The sequence below is a fragment of the Brassica napus genome, unplaced genomic scaffold, assembly GCF_020379485.1.
Source record: "Brassica napus cultivar Da-Ae unplaced genomic scaffold, Da-Ae ScsIHWf_3176;HRSCAF=4003, whole genome shotgun sequence".
In the NCBI taxonomy this organism is placed as follows: Eukaryota; Viridiplantae; Streptophyta; class Magnoliopsida; order Brassicales; family Brassicaceae; genus Brassica; species Brassica napus.
Genome location: NW_026016389.1, coordinates 324 through 19,741, shown reverse-complemented (window position 1 = coordinate 19,741; position 19,418 = coordinate 324). Strand labels below are relative to the sequence as shown.

Below are 19,418 nucleotides of genomic sequence, written 5' to 3'. Positions count from 1 at the left end.
CTAGACAATGCGAACTTTCTTGAATGATATTCAGAAAAAAGGGTTCTAGAAAAATTCATCCAATGTTAGAGGAACTATTCCAGCTGGATGAAATGATAAAGGAATACCCAGAAACCGATTTACACAACAATTCGTCTAGGAATCCACAAAGAACGATCCAATTCATCAAAATACACATGAGTATCGTATCCATACAATCTTGCACTTCTCGACAAATCTAATATCTTTCGTTATTCTAAGTGGTTATTCCTTTTGGGGTAAGGAAAAGCTTTTATTCTCAATTCTTGGGTTCAAGAATTCCTATATAATTTAAGTGATACAATTAAAGCTTTTTCGATTCTTTTATTAACTGATTTATGTATCGGATTCCATTCGCCTCACGGTTGGGAACTAATGATTGGTTATATTTACAAAGATTTGGGTTTGCTCATTATGAGCAAATTTTATCTGGTCTAGTTTCTACCTTTCCAGTCATTCTTGATACAATTTTTAAATATTGGATCTTTCGTTATTTAAATCGTGTATCTCCGTCACTTGTAGTGATTTATCATGCAATAAATGACTAAAAAACGATTCACTGATCCAATTCTACTCTTTCTTACTTTATACATCATAACCAAATCAAAGTCGTATTTACTTTACTCTTTTTTACCCACGAGGGATTCCTTGTATATTTCAAAAAATTTATTTTTTCAGTAAATGTAAATAGCAGAATTGTGGCTAGGGAAGTATATTATCGACCTACCTAACTTTATTGTAGAAATTTTCGGGATAAACGATTGGACCATGCAAACTAGAAATACCTTTTCTTGGATAAGGGAAGAGATTACTCGCTCCATATCTGTCTCACTCATGATATATATAATAACTTGGGCATCCATTTCAAGTGCATATCCAATTTTTGCCCAGCAGAATTATGAAAATCCACGAGAGGCAACTGGGCGTATTGTATGTGCCAATTGCCATTTAGCTAGTAAGCCCGTGGATATTGAGGTTCCACAAGCGGTACTTCCTGATACTGTATTTGAAGCAGTTGTTAAAATTCCTTATGATATGCAGCTAAAACAAGTTCTAGCTAATGGTAAAAAAGGAGCTTTGAATGTGGGAGCTGTTCTTATTTTACCGGAGGGGTTTGAATTAGCCCCCCCCGATCGTATTTCACCCGAGATGAAAGAAAAGATAGGAAATCTGTCTTTTCAGAATTATCGCCCCAATAAAAAAAATATTCTTGTGATAGGTCCTGTTCCTGGTCAAAAATATAGTGAAATAACCTTTCCTATTCTTGCCCCAGACCCTGCTACTAATAAAGATGTTCACTTCTTAAAATATCCTATATACGTAGGTGGAAATAGGGGAAGGGGTCAGATTTATCCTGATGGTAGCAAAAGTAACAATACAGTTTATAATGCTACGGCAGGAGGGATAATAAGTAAAATTTTACGAAAAGAAAAAGGGGGATACGAAATAACCATAGTGGATGCATCGAATGAACGCCAAGTAATTGATATTATCCCTCGAGGCCTAGAACTTCTTGTTTCAGAGGGCGAATCCATTAAACTCGATCAACCATTAACAAGCAATCCTAATGTGGGTGGGTTTGGTCAGGGGGATGCGGAAATAGTACTTCAAGATCCATTACGTGTCCAAGGCCTTTTGTTCTTCTTAGGATCTGTTGTTTTGGCACAAATCTTTTTGGTTCTTAAAAAGAAACAGTTTGAGAAGGTTCAATTATCCGAAATGAATTTTTAGATCTGTCTATTTCGCCTTATCAAATTCGTAAAAAAGAAAGAACAAAAAAAATTATCAAAAGCCTTTTTGCCTCTCTTTAGACTTTCGATTTCGACCAGGTGTCAGGAATTACTTGTCTGATAGTCCTAATCCTAGTATGTATATTAAGAAGAATTCACTTTACCCCCCTTTTCTTTATTTTTCAATACAAATTTGTATTGAAAAATGGGAGGGGGTGTGATGTAACTCTGTCGTTAGTGACCAATTGAAATTGATAGAATGTATCAATAATCAAGAGTTTTTTTCTAATGTAATTTAGAATGGAAAAATTTGACTAGATACTAAAATAAGGAAAGCAAGCGTAGAAAAAAGGGAACTAGAAATTGGCGAAATAACAAATTTTAGGGACTATAGGGAGTATTACTTGTCTTGCGAGTCTTCGACACAAGAAAAGGAATTTTAGACATCCTTTTCTTGTGTCGATCTTGTCATTCTTAATTGCATTCGTTAAAAAATCCTATTCTTAGTTTACATATATATTACTGTTTCTATATATATAAGGTTTTAATATATCTATATTAATATATATCGTATATATAATTATTAATTAATAGTATTAATAATAGTTACTTTTTGTAGTTTTATTTATTTTCATTTCAAGTTTGATGAAATACTAAAAAAATAAGAAAAAACTTCTATTAGTATAGAGTATAGACAAAATTTTAATGATAGATCTAATGATAAAAAATATTGTGTCAGTCGGGAAAGCAGAAAAATAAAATTAAGTGACCCCCCCCCCTTTTTTTCGATCTTTGAAAGGTTAATAATAAATACTATATGCTCCTAACCTACTAATCTAATTAAGTTCATTTTTCAAAAACACGATAAAAATTGTTCTGATTATTAGCAGTTCAACGGGACCCCCTCGAATCAGACAAAGAAGGAAGAGTTGGGCCCCGTTGAGTTCTTATGTTTTCACGTCTATAACTCAGTTCATCCAATTTCTACAGGGATGAACCTAATCCTGAATATGAACCATAAAAGAAAATACCTATTAAACCGATCACAAGAATACCAGCTACAGTACCTATTACCCAAAGAGGAATCCTTCCAGTAGTATCAGCCATTTATCCTGCTTCCCTCCACATTTCATCGAGTGGTCATGCTAGAAACATAAACAGTCAGAGATAATTATGATATATAATCCATCCGAATGGGATAAGAAAACGAATGGGATAAGAAAATTACTACTCTTTGTTTTTTATTTTATTATTCTACGCTCTTTTCTTAATTTTACTTAATTTTAATTGAAGAAATAATTTGAAAATAAAACAGCAAGTACAAAAATGAGTAATAACCCCCAATAGAGACTGGTACGATTTAATTCAACATTTTGTTCGTTCGGATTTGATTGTGTCATAGCTCTATAAATAATTGAATTCGGTTTATCGTTGGATGAACTGCATTGCTGATATTGACCCCAAAAAAGAAACGGTAGGTACAGCTAGTCCATGAACAGCCAACCAGCGCACTGTAAAAATTGGATAGGTCCTATCTATAGTCATTGGGTCCTCCTAAAAAGATCTACTAAATTCGTCGAGTTGTTCCAAAGAATCAAAACGGCCTGTTATTAATGGAATGCCCTGTCGGCTCTCTGTAAAATACTCGTTTGGACGAGGGCTCCCAAACACATCGTAAGCTAAACCGGTGCTGACGAATAACCAGCCCGCAATGAATAGGGAAGGTATAGTAATGCTATGAATGACCCAGTATCGAATACTGGTAATAATATCAGCAAAAGAACGTTCTCCTGTGCTTCCAGACATACTGAACTCCAGATATTCTTGTAGGGAATCGATTCTGTAAAAGATGAATCAGTAAATTCAAATTCACTGAGATTACATCTTTGTGAGATCGTCAATAAAGTACCAAGGGTATTTTTAGAGTCTACCGAATCAGTATAGCTATCCTTCTTCTGACACAGCAACGCAATTTGAATTAGTATAGAACTGAAGTGTTAGATAATTTATTTCGTTTTTTTTTTTGCTTGTCGATGTATAACCATGTTCCACTTCTTCAAATTCCTGTATCTGTAATCTATAGGGGCTTTGATCCTTTATTTGTTTTGGACTAGAAAATAAACTAAAGATTAGATAAAATGAAAATTCAAGAGGGTGGTTTCTAATTCTAATAATTCATTAAGGAAATTCTCATATTGTCCCAAGTCAATTGAATCCAAAACCCATCAATTTCATTTTTGTTGCATATGCATAATTGTAGAAGATATTTTTTTGTAATGATAATGTGACCCCCCCCCGTTTTTGCTTTTTATTTCATTTTATTTTAAGGAATTAATTTCCAGTAACAAGAAAAGGAAGAATAGTTTTGGATCAATTCAAAAGAACAACAAATAATAAAAAAATAATAATACTAAATCTTTGGAATGCGTGCATTGTTTTGTTGTATTCAATTTAAAGGTTTTTTCTTTCTTTAACTAACTACAAAGATGATGGGTTTTTCACTCTATTTTCTATATAATATCGAAAGAAAAAAACCTAAAACCTAGAAAGGAAACGATAATAGAAATTGCTAATTACAAGTTTTAAAAATCTAGTTAAAATAAATAACTCTTTTTTTGACTGATCTCGTTCTCCGTGTAGGATACTGCTTTTTGGTTTAATTTCATAGATTAAATGAAGAAAACTGCTCTACTATATTAATCTACTTTATTCAAAATTGAATTTATTTCAATTTGAATAAATGTAGAAGGGGGCATATTCTAGGTTCTAAGGTCACTTAAAAAAAAAAGAATCAAACAACTTTTTTAAAAATTTTTACATGTTTATTCAAAAAAAGTTCTATGTTTTAACTGAAGTTATATAATAGAGTTATTTTTTTATGTATTATTTTTTCTTATTAATTTCTTAAAGAGTTTTTCAATGAATCAGTTACGTGAATTCTGAATCCTGAGATGGTGCAGATGCCAAAGACGATGAATTTCGTTTTTTCTTTTTCTCTATTTTTGTTCATACCACCGATAATGCTTGATAACTCACAAATTTTCAATTTAATTTTTTGATTCTTGGAACTAGTATTTGTATCTATCTTTACTTTAAAAAATTTTTTTATTGAAACTTCGGGAAGTACTTTAGAAACATATGTATAAAAAAACATATTTTATTGAGTCCCTTCATGCCTACTATAACTAGTTATTTCGGTTTTCTACTAGCAGCTTTAACTATAACCTCAGTTCTATTTATTGGTCTAAGCAAAATACGACTTATTTGAAATTAATTGAATGAATCTTTTTTGATCAAAAAAGATTTATATGGTATTTCATATGTTCGATAGTTCCTTACCGTGTTAATTACCCAATTTTGGTCATTGAGATTCGTCGGCAATACAGATTAAGAGCTAGGAATAGATAGTACCTCTCTTTTCTCCCTTTCAAAAATGAAAACAAAATAAAATTGAAATGATTGAAGTTTCTTTATTTGGAATCGTCTTAGGTCTAATTCCTATTACTTTGGCTGGATTATTCGTAACTGCTTATTTACAATACAGACGTGGTGATCAGTTGGACTTTTGATTAATTAACATCTCTTTTTTTTGACTGACCTCCTTCTTGCTTTCATATGCGGGAGGTCGAATTCAGATTGCTGCTCAATTATTTGCGAACAGTGGAATTTTGACACAATCTAATAAACAAGAGTGACATCACGCTCTGTAGGATTTGAACCTACGACATTGGGTTTTGGAGACCCACGTTCTACCGAACTGAACTAAGAGCGCTTTTCTTGTTTTTTATAAAAAAACGAAAAGGCTAGAAAGAGGACATTCTTTAACTCGAATCGATTTTGTACGTATATACTATATCATAGTATATCATAAAATTCAGAATTATATGTATGTCCAATTTTATTAAAAAAAGATAAATCTAAAATGGATTCCTCGTTACTGCTCTTCTGAGCAGTAATTAGGTAGGGATGACAGGATTTGAACCCGTGACATTTTGTACCCAAAACAAACGCGCTACCAAGCTGCGCTACATCCCTTTCGATTGGTTTACAGTGTCATTGTAAACAATTCCTATCTTGTTTTCCACATCCTTCTTTTTTTTTTGTTTCATATCAGATAACAAACATATATATAAGTATAATTAAAAAAATTACTTTTTTTAGGCAAATCCTATCAATTTCAAATTTACATAAAAAGGCGTTTCCATTTGAAAATGGAATCTATAAGATCGTTCTAGTAGACAATATTTCAATTCTAATTTTGAAAATGGGGGGTTACATATACAAATACAAGAACTTCTTAACTACATGTACATCTATAGTTATATATATTACTATATATATTGTAATACAATAAAGAAGAAAGAAGGAGGATTTCAAATGCGAGATCTAAAAACATATCTTTCCGTAGCACCGGTACTAAGTACTCTATGGTTCGTTTCGTTAGCAGGTTTATTAATAGAGATTAATCGTTTATTTCCAGATGCATTAACATTTCCCTTTTTTTAATTCTAGTTATTAACATCAGAAAGGATAAAAAAATTTAGAGATACGATCAACGATCGGGGAATAACCCCCCCTTTTTTTTCTAATTCTAAAAAAAGAATTAGAAAAAAAAAGGGGGGCCGAAAGGTCATAAAAACGAGGGTTCAGGATCCAATTAAAAAAAAAGTGTTGCTAGGGAAAGAGTATCCTACGAGATACTTAAAAAAAATACTGTACAAAGATTTGAAATATAGTTTTCAAAAAATCATTATATTACTTATTATTTTCTTTTTATTTAATTACTAATTAATATTCATTGCAACGAAATATTTAAGACATTTTTTTGAGTTAATTAACAGCTTCTATTTTTTTTGTTCTTGTTCTTTATGGACCCTAAAATTAAAATAGAAGATTGGGGGTGAATCATAAATCCAAAGGAGGTTTCATGGCCAAAGGTAAAGATGTTCGAGTAACAATTATTTTGGAATGTACCAGTTGTGTTCGAAATGATATTAAGAAAGAATCGGCTGGAATTTCCAGATATATTACTCAAAAGAATCGGCATAACACTCCTAGTCGATTGGAATTGAGAAAATTCTGTCCCTATTGTTATAAACATACAATTCATGGGGAAATTAAGAAATAGATAAAATTGAGTGCTTGTATGTCAAATTTTATTTTAAGAACAGGAATAATGAGAGTATCTACGTATTATTACATATATATAAATATAAACAAATAAAATAATAGAAAGAAATCAAATCCTATATTCTTAATTCTATATAGAAACTCTATCCTATATAGAAATAGCAATCGTTTTTATTTTGATCCGATCAAAAATAGGATTTTATAGGTAAGGAATAAAAAATTATGAATAAATCTAAGCGACCTTTTACTAAATCCAAGCGATCTTTTCGTCGGCGTTTGCCCCCGATCCAATCGGGGGATCGAATTGATTATAGAAACATGAGTTTAATTAGTCGATTTATTAGTGAACAAGGAAAAATATTATCTAGACGGGTGAATAGAGTAACTTTAAAACAACAACGATTAATTACTATTGCTATAAAACAAGCTCGTATTTTATCTTTGTTACCTTTTCTTAATAATCAGAAACAATTTGAAAGAAGTGAGTCGACCCCTAGAACTACTAGCCTTAGAACCAGAAAAAAATAGACTTATTCTTCAATTGAATAACTAATCTGAAGGAATTAAAAAGAGGTTAATATTTTGTTCGACAAATCCAATCAAGAATCAAAATTTGATTGTTACGTCTGTTTCTGTCATAAAAAAAAAAAAAAAGAAAAGAATCGTCGAAAAGAAAAAGAATAAGTCTTTTTTTAGCGACTATATACCCTCGTTTTGTTTTGACGACTTTTTTTATAATACTAATTTCTACTCTACCCTCCCCGAGCTTATTCTACTTAAGAACTCTATTTCAAATATTTTAGTGGATTTCTTCCAATCCCCTCATTTTTTGATCTCATTTGAAATCGTATAAAGACAACTCCTATTTAATAGAGCTATTTGTGCAAGTATTTTTCGATTAAGAAGTAATTGCTTCTTGTACAGATTGTGTATGAATCGGTTATAACTATAGAATACCTCCGTTTCGTGAATTACGGCATTTATTCGAGTGATCCATAAACGACGAAAATCTCTTTTTCTTTTACCCCTATCCCGACGAGCCGAAACTAAAGCTCTTATTCTCTGTTGAGTCATAGTTCGTGTAAGTCGTGAATGAGCCCCTTGAAAGCTTGATGCAAATAAACGAAGTTTTGTTCTACGCCTCCGAGCTATATATCCGCGTTTAATTCTAGTCATTGAATAAATCAAACTTTGATGAATAACTAATTCTTTTTTTAGTTTTAGTTATTCTTTTCCCCTTTACTAGTCATTAATAACCAAACGAATTATTCCAATGTATAAAAAAAAATTCCAATGGCTTTTGCTACTCTAACCTTCCCCACCACTATTTTTGGCTAGGTATTTTCCTTTGCTTTGAAAGGATAAATTGCCTTGGTACTTGATATAAAAAAAATAGAATAACTACAAAAAGTAGTAAATAGAAATGGATAAATAGTGGGTTCCTTCGTTTCTATGGTTACTTCTAAAACGGTGAGGTCCTCTCTATACACCGGAGCTCCTTCTTTTAATTAATCAATACTATTGGTAACTTGTACAATTCACATTCTTTGGCTCTACCCCATTAATATTCCAGTAATAGATCTTTCACAATGAGATCCACTTTATACAGTAACGGTATTTTATTTTAAAATTGATTTGGTCATTTACCCTGTTAGTCCGTTTTTTCTTTCAAGAGTGGAATCTTTTTAATAAAAAATGGGATTTCCCCCGCTTAATTGATAACCATTTGTTATCATTGGGGGTTTTCTAAAAAATGGAGTTGATTGGATTTGCACCAATGTAAACCATAAGTTTCAGACACAATAGAAGATATGAATGATCTATCTTTTTGAAATAATGAATCGAGTTCCTCCATTCTATTTTATTAACAGGTACTGATCCTTGATATTTCAAAAAGAATTTCCTTTTTGTGTTTCAGTCTATGATCTAAACGAGTCGCACATACACCCGAGTACATGTTCCTCGTCGCTGAGGGCATCCCCGAAGCGCTGGGGATTTTGTGACATTTCGGATTGGCTGTCTTGTATTTCTAATAAGTTGTTTAATGGTTGGCATACGGAATCATATAAATAATGGGCTGGTTTAGATGGGTTCTAACCGGCTAATTCTGAATTACTTCTCTTCAAGATTCTCTTCAATATAAAAAAAATATATTGAAGAGAATATGAAACTAAACCTTTAATCTAAAAAGATATAAAATTAGCAGTGGTAGATTTGCATGAAATCGCTCCTATTTTTATTGAACCGCTACAAGATCAACAATGCCATGAGCTTGGGCTTCTGTTGCTGACATAAAAACATCCCTTTCCATGTCTTCGGATACAACCCATATAGGTTTGCCCGTTCTTTGTACATAAACCCTTGTGATGGTTTCGCGAAGTTTTAGTAGTTCTTCCGCTTCCAAGATAACTTCTCCCGTTTGTGCCTCATAAAACGAACTAGCGGGTTGATGGATCATTACCCTGATGATATAATAGAAAAGCTTTTTCTATTTCGCAGAATGAGGCGAGATAACCAAAAAAACAGAGAAATTTGAATAACCGTACAGGCTTTTTTTGTGCGTTGCATACGGCTCTAGAATGGAATTTACGTTTTTGACCTTTCCTTTCGGCGAAAGAAAACAAAATATAGGTTCTATTATACGCGGATCCATAAATGATCCAATTACCATCCTTCTTTTTTGTTTTGTAGGAGTTAAAAAAATACTATGATGGTTCCGTTGCTTTATATATCATTTTTTTTGATCCGTCTATGATTCAGCAATCCCAAAGTGTCTTTTTTTTTGTTTTTGTAAATAAGCTTCCGGTGTGAAAACAAAGTTTGTGACGCTGGGATGTGCCCGAATAGGGAAGATATCATTTTAAATACCCCTTTCTTATCCCATACTACTCTTTCAATATATAATCTAATTTTTTTAATCTAAAAAATTTCATATCGAATTCGAAGTGCCATGCTATTATTACTTAACTAATTCATATTTCCGAGGGCGAAGGCATAGTATTTTTTCTCTAAAATAAAAAAACTCATTGGCGCCAAGCGTGAGGGAATGCTATACGTTTGGTAATTTCTCCTCCGACTAGGATAAAGGATGCTATTGAAGCGGCCAATCCCATGCATATTGTCTGTACATCGGGTCGCACAAATTGCATAGTATCATAAATAGCCATTCCAGATATTACCCATCCACCAGGAGAGTTTATAAACAAATAAAGATCTTTGGTATCCTTTTCTATACTGAGATATATCATAAGACTAATAAGTTGATTCGAGATTTCGGTATCAACCTCTTGGCCTAAAAAAAACAATCTTTCTCGATAAAGTCGGTTGATTAGGATAAAATTTTATTCCTTAGGAGCCGTACAGGCACCTTTTGATGCATACGGTTCAACAAAAATTGTTAAAAAATCAATGTGTCGATTCCAACCCCCCCTTTTTTTTCAGAGAAGGCTTTTCTTTCTAACTTAATAAGGGAAGGGCTTGCTTCCCTTTTAAAAGTAAAAGAAAAAATAAATAAGTTTTGGCCCCTTTTATTTATTAGATATTATAATCCTAATAATAAAATAATAAAACGATTGATTAGGCCTGTCAGACTAACTTGATTCATTGATATTTTTTTTTCATCGAGATTCAGTTGAAATGGGGATGGTTTTTTCTTGTTCCTGAATGGGCTTCTTCCTTTTTTTATTCCGTTTTTTTAGGTTTATGCTCTACTCCGAGTAAAAGGAAAAATTTGCCCGATTTTGATTTGCACATATAGGACAAATGAACCAAATACCGCGTCTTTTTTTTTTTTACTACTCCTTCTTTTTTTTTCAATTCATTTCTTTCACATGTCTTCTGTCAAATAGTCAATAAATTTTTAATTATATTATTTTATTTGATCAACAGTTTTAGATCACCCTGTTTCAATTTTTTGTATTTTTTTTATTTTTTAATAGAATTTTTATCATAATTTTGATATCATATTCATATCATATTAAGTAGTAATTATAAAAATATTATATATTAATTATCAATTGGATTTTTGCTAAACGGAGCCTGGATACTTAATTTTATTAGTCCGATCACGTAAACCATAAAAAATTTTTGATAATCTAATATCAATCTAAATACTCCCTGCATTTAATTCTAATTTATTTTTTGCGCTTCGCGTTACAAATTTTTGATAATTCAATCAATCTTTTTGAGCGAAACAGAGGATATCTCGATCGAGGGAGAAAATGGGGAAATCCCATATAGCCCAATATATCTGACAAGTCGCACTATATGTCAACCCAAGATGTATCTCCTTCTCCAGGACTTCGAAAAGGTACTTTTGGAACGCCAATAGGCATGAAATGAAAAAAAAAGAGAATGAAGTTCTCTATTTCACTTTGATGTGGAAACGTAAGACTGGGGTTTCATTTTTTTTTATCATATTATCCTTTTTTCCTACTTTATTAATATTAATCATATTTAAATTAATCATATTTAATACAGAAGTTGAATAAGCTAAAATAAAATATAAAATAAAAGTAAAGTAAGAGAGAATGAATAAAAATTAAAGGAAACTTTTTACGAACGGGCTTCTGAACAACAATAGCTATCTTGGTTCATATAACATAGGATTCACCCCCATTGCGTATTGGTACTTATCGGATATAGAATAGATCCGCTTCCCTTTTTTCCTATGAATCGAATTGTTCCATTATTACTAACAGAATAGAACAAATATTAATCCTTTCTCCGAAATAATTACCTAAAAAGGGGGGGTCCGTAACATAGTTTTTTCCAATGCAATAAAGTTACATAGTGTCTATTTTTCATTGATAAAGGGGTATTTCCATGGGTTTGCCTTGGTATCGTGTTCATACTGTTGTATTGAATGATCCCGGTCGTTTGCTTTCGGTTCATATAATGCATACTGCTCTGGTTGCTGGTTGGGCCGGTTCCATGGCTCTATATGAATTAGCTGTTTTTGATCCCTCCGACCCTGTTCTTGATCCAATGTGGAGACAAGGTATGTTCGTTATACCTTTCATGACTCGTTTAGGAATAACCAATTCATGGGGCGGTTGGAATATTACAGGAGGGACTATAACGAATCCGGGTCTTTGGAGTTACGAAGGGGTAGCCGCAGCACATATCGTGTTTTCTGGCTTGTGCTTCTTGGCAGCTATTTGGCATTGGGTATATTGGGATCTAGAAATTTTTTGTGATGAACGTACAGGAAAACCTTCTTTGGATTTGCCCAAGATTTTTGGAATTCATTTATTTCTTTCAGGAGTGGCTTGCTTTGGTTTTGGCGCATTTCATGTAACAGGATTATATGGTCCTGGAATATGGGTATCCGACCCTTATGGACTAACCGGAAAGGTCCAACCCGTAAATCCGGCGTGGGGCGTGGAGGGTTTTGACCCTTTTGTTCCGGGAGGAATAGCCTCTCATCATATTGCAGCAGGGACGTTGGGTATATTAGCGGGCTTATTCCATCTTAGTGTTCGTCCGCCTCAACGTCTATACAAAGGATTACGTATGGGAAATATTGAAACCGTCCTTTCCAGTAGTATTGCTGCTGTCTTTTTTGCAGCTTTTATTGTTGCTGGAACTATGTGGTATGGTTCTGCAACTACTCCCATCGAATTATTTGGTCCTACTCGTTATCAATGGGATCAGGGATACTTTCAACAAGAAATATATCGAAGAGTTAGTGCCGGACTAGCTGAAAATCAAAGTGTATCAGAAGCTTGGTCTAAAATTCCTGAAAAATTAGCTTTTTATGATTATATTGGTAATAATCCAGCAAAAGGGGGATTATTCCGAGCGGGTTCAATGGACAATGGGGATGGAATAGCTGTTGGATGGTTAGGACACCCCGTCTTTAGAAATAAAGAAGGGCGTGAACTTTTTGTACGCCGTATGCCTACTTTTTTTGAAACATTTCCGGTTGTTTTGGTAGACGGAGACGGAATTGTTAGAGCCGACGTCCCGTTTAGAAGGGCAGAATCTAAATATAGTGTCGAACAAGTAGGTGTAACTGTTGAGTTTTATGGTGGTGAACTCAATGGAGTAAGTTATAGTGATCCCGCAACTGTGAAAAAATATGCTAGACGGGCTCAATTGGGTGAGATTTTTGAATTAGATCGTGCTACTTTGAAATCCGATGGTGTTTTTCGTAGCAGTCCAAGAGGTTGGTTTACTTTTGGGCATGCTTCGTTTGCTCTACTTTTCTTCTTTGGACACATTTGGCATGGTTCTAGAACCCTCTTCAGAGATGTTTTTGCTGGTATTGATCCAGATTTGGATGCTCAGGTGGAATTTGGGGCATTCCAAAAACTTGGAGATCCAACTACAAAAAGACAAGCAGTCTGATGCAACATTGCTTTTTTCTTTTAGTTTCTGTTTGCGATTTTTTTGATTTCATTTAATAGGTAGGGTACTGTAGGAATCTTGATTTAAATCGCTGCCGTTTCTTTGACTCTTTTTTGTTCTTTATCCGGAGGTATACTCCTTCAGTAAACATAAACAAAACAGGTATGAAAGCTATAATTGTAAACCACGATCAAATTTATGGAAGCATTGGTTTATACATTTCTCTTAGTATCGACTTTAGGGATCATTTTTTTCGCTATTTTTTTTCGGGAACCGCCTACAATTTCAACTAAAAAATGAAATAATTTTTCATTCTCTTCATTGACGTAATCAGCCTCCAACTATTTGGAGGCTGATTACGTCAACTAGTCCCCGTGTTCCTCGAATGGATCTCTTAGTTGTTGAGAGGGTTGCCCAAAGGCAGTATATAGAGCATACCCAGTAAAACTTACAAGTAACCCAGATATAAAGATGGCGACTAGAGTTGCTGTTTCCATTATTATATAATTGAAAGACCACAATGGATCTATGCTAAGATCGTTTATTTACAACGGAATGGTATACAAAGTCAACAGATCGTAATGAATACAAAATAAGATTTATGGCTACACAAACTGTTGAAGATAGTTCTAGATCTGGTCCAAGAAGCACTACTGTAGGGAAGTTATTGAAACCGTTGAATTCTGAATATGGTAAAGTAGCTCCTGGATGGGGAACGACCCCTTTGATGGGTGTTGCAATGGCACTATTTGCGGTATTCCTATCTATTATTTTGGAGATTTATAATTCCTCTGTTCTACTGGATGGAATTTCAATGAATTAGACTGAGAAGAATCTTGAAGTGCTAGCTTTTTGTTCGATACAAAAAAGTAAAGTATGTAGGTCTAAAATTTTGCACCTATTCTCCTTTGGTAGTTCGACCGCGAAATTTTTTTCTGCATTGTATATTTCCGGAATATGAGTGTGTGACTTGTTAGAATTGACCCTATGGATAGTACAGAGAAGGGGGTCTGTCATCTTTATCAAGATGGTTTTATTTCGTCGGATATTCATTCGAGTATCTGGAGCACGAAATAGATCAAATAGATCACAAAGTTTTCGAACTATGATTCATACTTAATACTTAGACCTCGTAGCCGGACTTCTTTCCGTTCTATCTTATAAATTTTCATAAATCAATTTTTTTCTGCTTTTAAACTCTTATTTAGATCAAAGGACAAACGCTTCTTTGTATTTTATGTTTTTAATCATTATAGCTCTTTTTTTTTTTATTGAATAAGTGATGATCCAATGGTTCTCACTCAGTGAACTTTGGACTTTGAAGGTTTCATTGAATTATCGTGGTTTTCGTATGAATCTGAGGTTTCAATTAATAAGTAGGGTCTTAACAAGAAAATTCCTATCAATAATAAAGAAAACAAGAAGAAATCCGTATTCCCATTCCATACAAATACCAACTAAAAAAGACAATAACGGTAGGTAATCTAGAAGATTCAAGAGGCCTGTAACGATCAACACAACATAAAGACGTATGAGCTGACTTGAGTTTTTGGCATTTAACCACAAAGAAGAGCTTTCGCATTTTGACTCTTAAATAATATTGAATGAGAGAGAAGTTTAAAACTTTATATTCCATATCCGTTTCAATCAGTATTTGGGTCTTTTTTTTGTTTGAGCTGTACGAGATGAAATTCTCATATACAGTTCTTGGAGGGGGAGGAACCTTGGTTTACCTATCTCAATAAAGTTTATGATTGGTTCGAAGAACGTCTTGAGATTCAAGCGATTGCAGACGATATAACTAGTAAATATGTTCCTCCGCATGTCAACATATTTTATTGTCTAGGAGGAATTACCCTTACTTGTTTTTTAGTACAAGTAGCTACGGGATTTGCTATGACTTTTTATTACCGTCCAACTGTTACTGAGGCTTTTGCTTCTGTTCAATATATAATGACTGAAGCTAACTTTGGTTGGTTAATCCGATCAGTTCATCGATGGTCGGCAAGTATGATGGTCCTAATGATGATCCTGCACGTATTTCGTGTATACCTCACCGGTGGTTTTAAAAAACCTCGCGAATTAACTTGGGTTACTGGTGTGGTTCTGGGTGTATTGACCGCATCTTTTGGTGTAACAGGTTATTCTTTACCTTGGGATCAAATTGGCTATTGGGCAGTCAAAATTGTAACAGGTGTACCTGACGCTATTCCGGTAATAGGATCGCCTCTTGTAGAATTATTACGCGGAAGTGCTAGTGTTGGACAATCCACTTTGACTCGTTTTTATAGTTTACACACTTTTGTATTACCTCTTCTTACGGCTGTATTTATGTTAATGCATTTCTTAATGATACGTAAGCAAGGTATTTCTGGTCCCTTATAAATAATATAGATTCTAGATATTTTTAATTACTAATTTATCTTATTACTTGGTGAAGGAACAATCGTATTTTATTGCTATAAATATGGATTATTAAAAAAATAAGACATGTATTTGGATATTTCCCTTCAACTCCACAATATTGTATTATTTTTTTGACATAAAAAGTTGAAGGGAATTCTATGAAGAGAAAATGGATTATGGGAGTGTGTGACTTGAACTATTGATCGGGCCGTGCAGAAATATGACTTTATCTGCTACATTGGAATTCACAACCAAATGTGTCTTTGTTCCAACCACTGTGTAAGCCCCATACAGGGGATAGGCTGGTTCACTTGAAGAGAATCTTTTCTATGATCATAATACCCGACGATGTCGTGGATGAGTGGGCTCCGTAAAATCCAAAAATCCAGGAGATTAAGGGATGGAACATAATCAGGATTATGTTTTTAGCTATTTTTTACTAAAAAAGAGCTAAAAAAATAAAAAATTAATAGTATGTAAATGCATTCATTTCCTCTGCATCGACTCGATTTCTGATACTATCGGAGTGAATACAGGATCTAATGAAGAGTAGAGGGTAGACTTCATTAGTAACAAGTAAATCCTTTGTATTTGAAAAATCTCGATATAATTTTTGAGATTAAGGATTAATTGATAAGGTATGAGACGATCCAGAAAGCACTTAATCATGATCAACTTTTAAGCTTACGTGGGTGTTGAGCATTTACCTGTAAGAATGGAATTTATGGTAATCTTTAGTTGCAATAACTTTGGAATCGGATAATTCTTTTTTTACATATTAAATACTTGTGGATAACATATATATTTTTTGTATGTATTAATTTAGTTTGGTTAATTCTTGCTCGAGCCGGATGATGAAAAATTATCATGTCCGGTTCCCTCGGGGGATGGATCCATAAGAATTCACCTATCCCAATAACAAAAAAACCAGATTTGAATGATCCTGTATTACGAGCTAAATTAGCTAAAGGTATGGGTCATAATTATTACGGAGAGCCCGCATGGCCCAATGATCTTTTATATATTTTTCCAGTAGTCATTCTTGGTACCATTGCCTGTAACGTAGGCTTAGCGGTTTTAGAACCATCAATGATTGGTGAACCTGCGGATCCTTTTGCAACTCCTTTGGAAATATTACCTGAATGGTATTTCTTTCCTGTATTTCAAATACTTCGTACAGTGCCTAACAAATTATTGGGTGTTCTTTTAATGGCTTCAGTACCGGCGGGATTATTAACCGTACCCTTTTTGGAAAATGTTAATAAGTTCCAAAATCCATTTCGTCGTCCAGTCGCGACAACCGTCTTTTTGATTGGCACCGTGGTGGCCCTGTGGTTAGGTATTGGAGCAACATTACCAATTGATAAATCTCTAACTTTAGGTCTTTTTTAATTAAATTTATTCAATTGTAAAATAAAAGGCGTGGGTATCTAGGGAGTAGTCATTTCAAAATGAATTCTCCCTAGATACATATCTAAATTAATTTTATTAAGTAAAATAGGTTTGACTGGAAAATCGAAATTACGTTGAAGGTTTAAAATCCATTTCAATTTTAAATTGACTTTTTAGTCAAATTTTTTTTAATGCTTTTTTTATTTTTTTTCTAAAATGTCTAATATCTTTTTTACATCTTCTATGTGAAAATGTTCCATTTTGATAAGGTCTTCTTGACTGTTATTCAAAAGATCCAATAATGTATGTATATTGGACTTTTTGAGACAATTATAGATTCTGGGAGGCAATTCTAATTGGTCAATAAAAATATATTGAAACGCTAGTTCTTTTTTTTTTTTTCTTAGGTTAACTAATCTATTATGAAAAGGAAAAAGGGGTAAAGTAACTTGATGTTGATTGTTCTCTAAATAGAACGTTTCTTCTTCTACATGTAGAAAAGGAATAAATAAATTAATCAAATTCCGGGAGGCTTCATGAAGTGCTTCTTTAGGAGTTAAACTTCCATTTGTCCATATTTCTAGAAAAAGAATCTCTTGTTTTTCATTCCCATTCCCATAAGAATGAATACTATGATTCGCATTTTGAACAGGCATGAATACAGCATCTATAGGATAACTTCGGTCTTCAAAGTTATTTGACATTTTTAAACTATATCCGCGATTCCTCTCGATTTTTAATCCAATACACAAATTTATTGGTTCCGTTAAGGTAGCTATATGCTGTGTATTATCAACGATTTCCACAGAGGGCGGTAAAACTATGTCTCGAGCAGTTATATATCCGGGACCTTGGACACAAATAAGCGCGTTGCGCGTTCCATATAGATTACTTTTTAATACAATCTCGTTCAAATTCATTAAAATTTCATGTACTGATTCTTGAATACCGACTATGTTAGAATAGTCATGTGGTATGTTCTCAGATTTTGCACGTGTAATACATGTTCCTTCTATTTCGCCAAGTAAAGCTCTTCGCATCGCAATGCCTATTGTGTCGGCTTGACCTTTCATAAGTGGAGACAGAATAAAGCGTCCATAATAAAGACGCTTACTGTCTCTTCTTGATTCAACACACTTCCACTGTAGTGTCCGAGTAGATACTTTGACTTTCTCTCGAACCATAGTAATTTTATTTGATCAGATCATTGAATCATTTATTTCTCTTGAAACCCTTTCAGCCTTTATTTAGTTCTATACACGTCGTTTTTTAGGGGGTCTACAACCATTATGTGGCATAGGGGTTACATCTCGTACGAAACTTAAAAGTATACCGCTTCTACGAATAGCTCGTAATGCTGCATCTCTTCCTAGTCCAGGGCCTTTTATCCTTACTTCAGCTCGTTGCATACCTTGATCCACTACTGCTCGAATAGCATTTCCTGCTGCGGTTTGAGCAGCAAAAGGTGTTCCTCTTCTTGTACCCCTGAATCCACAAGTACCCGCGGAGGACCAAGAAATCACCCGACCCCGTACATCTGTAACGGTCACAATGGTATTGTTGAAACTTGCTTGAACATGAATAACTCCCTTTGGTATTCTACGTACATTTTTACGTGAACCACTACGGGTATTTTTACGTGAACCAATTCTTAATATAGGTTTTGCCATATTTTTTCATTTCACAAGAAATATATGGATATATCCATTTCATGTCAAAACGGACCTTTTTTTTACTAGCTCCTTGGAAGTGCCTTTTCCTTTAGTAAGATTATCCTTGTCTTTGTTTATGCCTCGGGTTGGAACAAATTACTATAATTCGTCCCCTCCTACGGATTAGCCGACACTTTTCACAAATTTTACGAACGGAAGCCCTTATTTTCATAGTTGTTATTCCTTAATTCTCTTAATATACTTATTGTTGGACGAAAAAAAGGTTTCTTGATATTTTTGAATCTTGAATTGTATCTTCGTGAAAGGAATGTTGAATTTCAAAAAACCACTGACTTATTTGAATCCTTGTTATGGAGTCTAGAAAGTGGCTGTTCCCCGATTAACTTAATACCTAAGAACTTACTAAAATTTTTACCCCCCTTTTTCTCCTATAGGTATACCTATACAAAAATATGTCGAATCCTTTCAGAAGCATGACCTAAAATAAAAAAATCTTTAGTATCTAAACAAAATCGAACCATACCGTTCGGAAGTGATTCATAAAGAAAACTTTCATTAATTCATTTTTTTCTTTAATTTCATTCGGGGTAAAAAATTCTAAACTTTTTTAGCAGGGGTGGTATTACACAACCCCCCCCCCTTTTTTTCACAAATGCTAAGTTCCGGATATCCAATTTTGATATTAGAAGGATTACCATATATAACACAAAATTTCTCC

General features: G+C 33.6%; 1 protein-coding gene and 1 non-coding gene across 2 annotated transcripts; one reads left to right on the top strand and one right to left on the bottom strand.

The window, feature by feature from the left end:
* Window positions 1–5,446: 5,446 nt before the first annotated feature.
* On the bottom strand, window positions 5,447–5,520 carry TRNAW-CCA. The gene has a single exon. It is a non-coding gene; the product is annotated as a tRNA-Trp (tRNA).
* A 5,824-nt stretch (window positions 5,521–11,344) lies between these two features.
* Window positions 11,345–15,819, top strand: LOC125603343 (photosystem II CP47 reaction center protein). Its single transcript, XM_048774429.1, has 2 exons — window positions 11,345–14,192; window positions 14,973–15,819. Exon 1 carries the CDS (start codon window positions 11,703–11,705, stop codon window positions 13,227–13,229), a length of 1,527 nt encoding a protein of 508 aa, XP_048630386.1. The 5' UTR covers window positions 11,345–11,702; the 3' UTR covers window positions 13,230–14,192; window positions 14,973–15,819.
* Window positions 15,820–19,418: the final 3,599 nt, after the last annotated feature.

Coding starts and splice junctions, on each gene's coding strand:
- LOC125603343 (XM_048774429.1), top strand. CDS start 11,703: ATGGGTTTGCCTTGGTATCGTGTTCATACTGTTGTATTGAATGATCCC.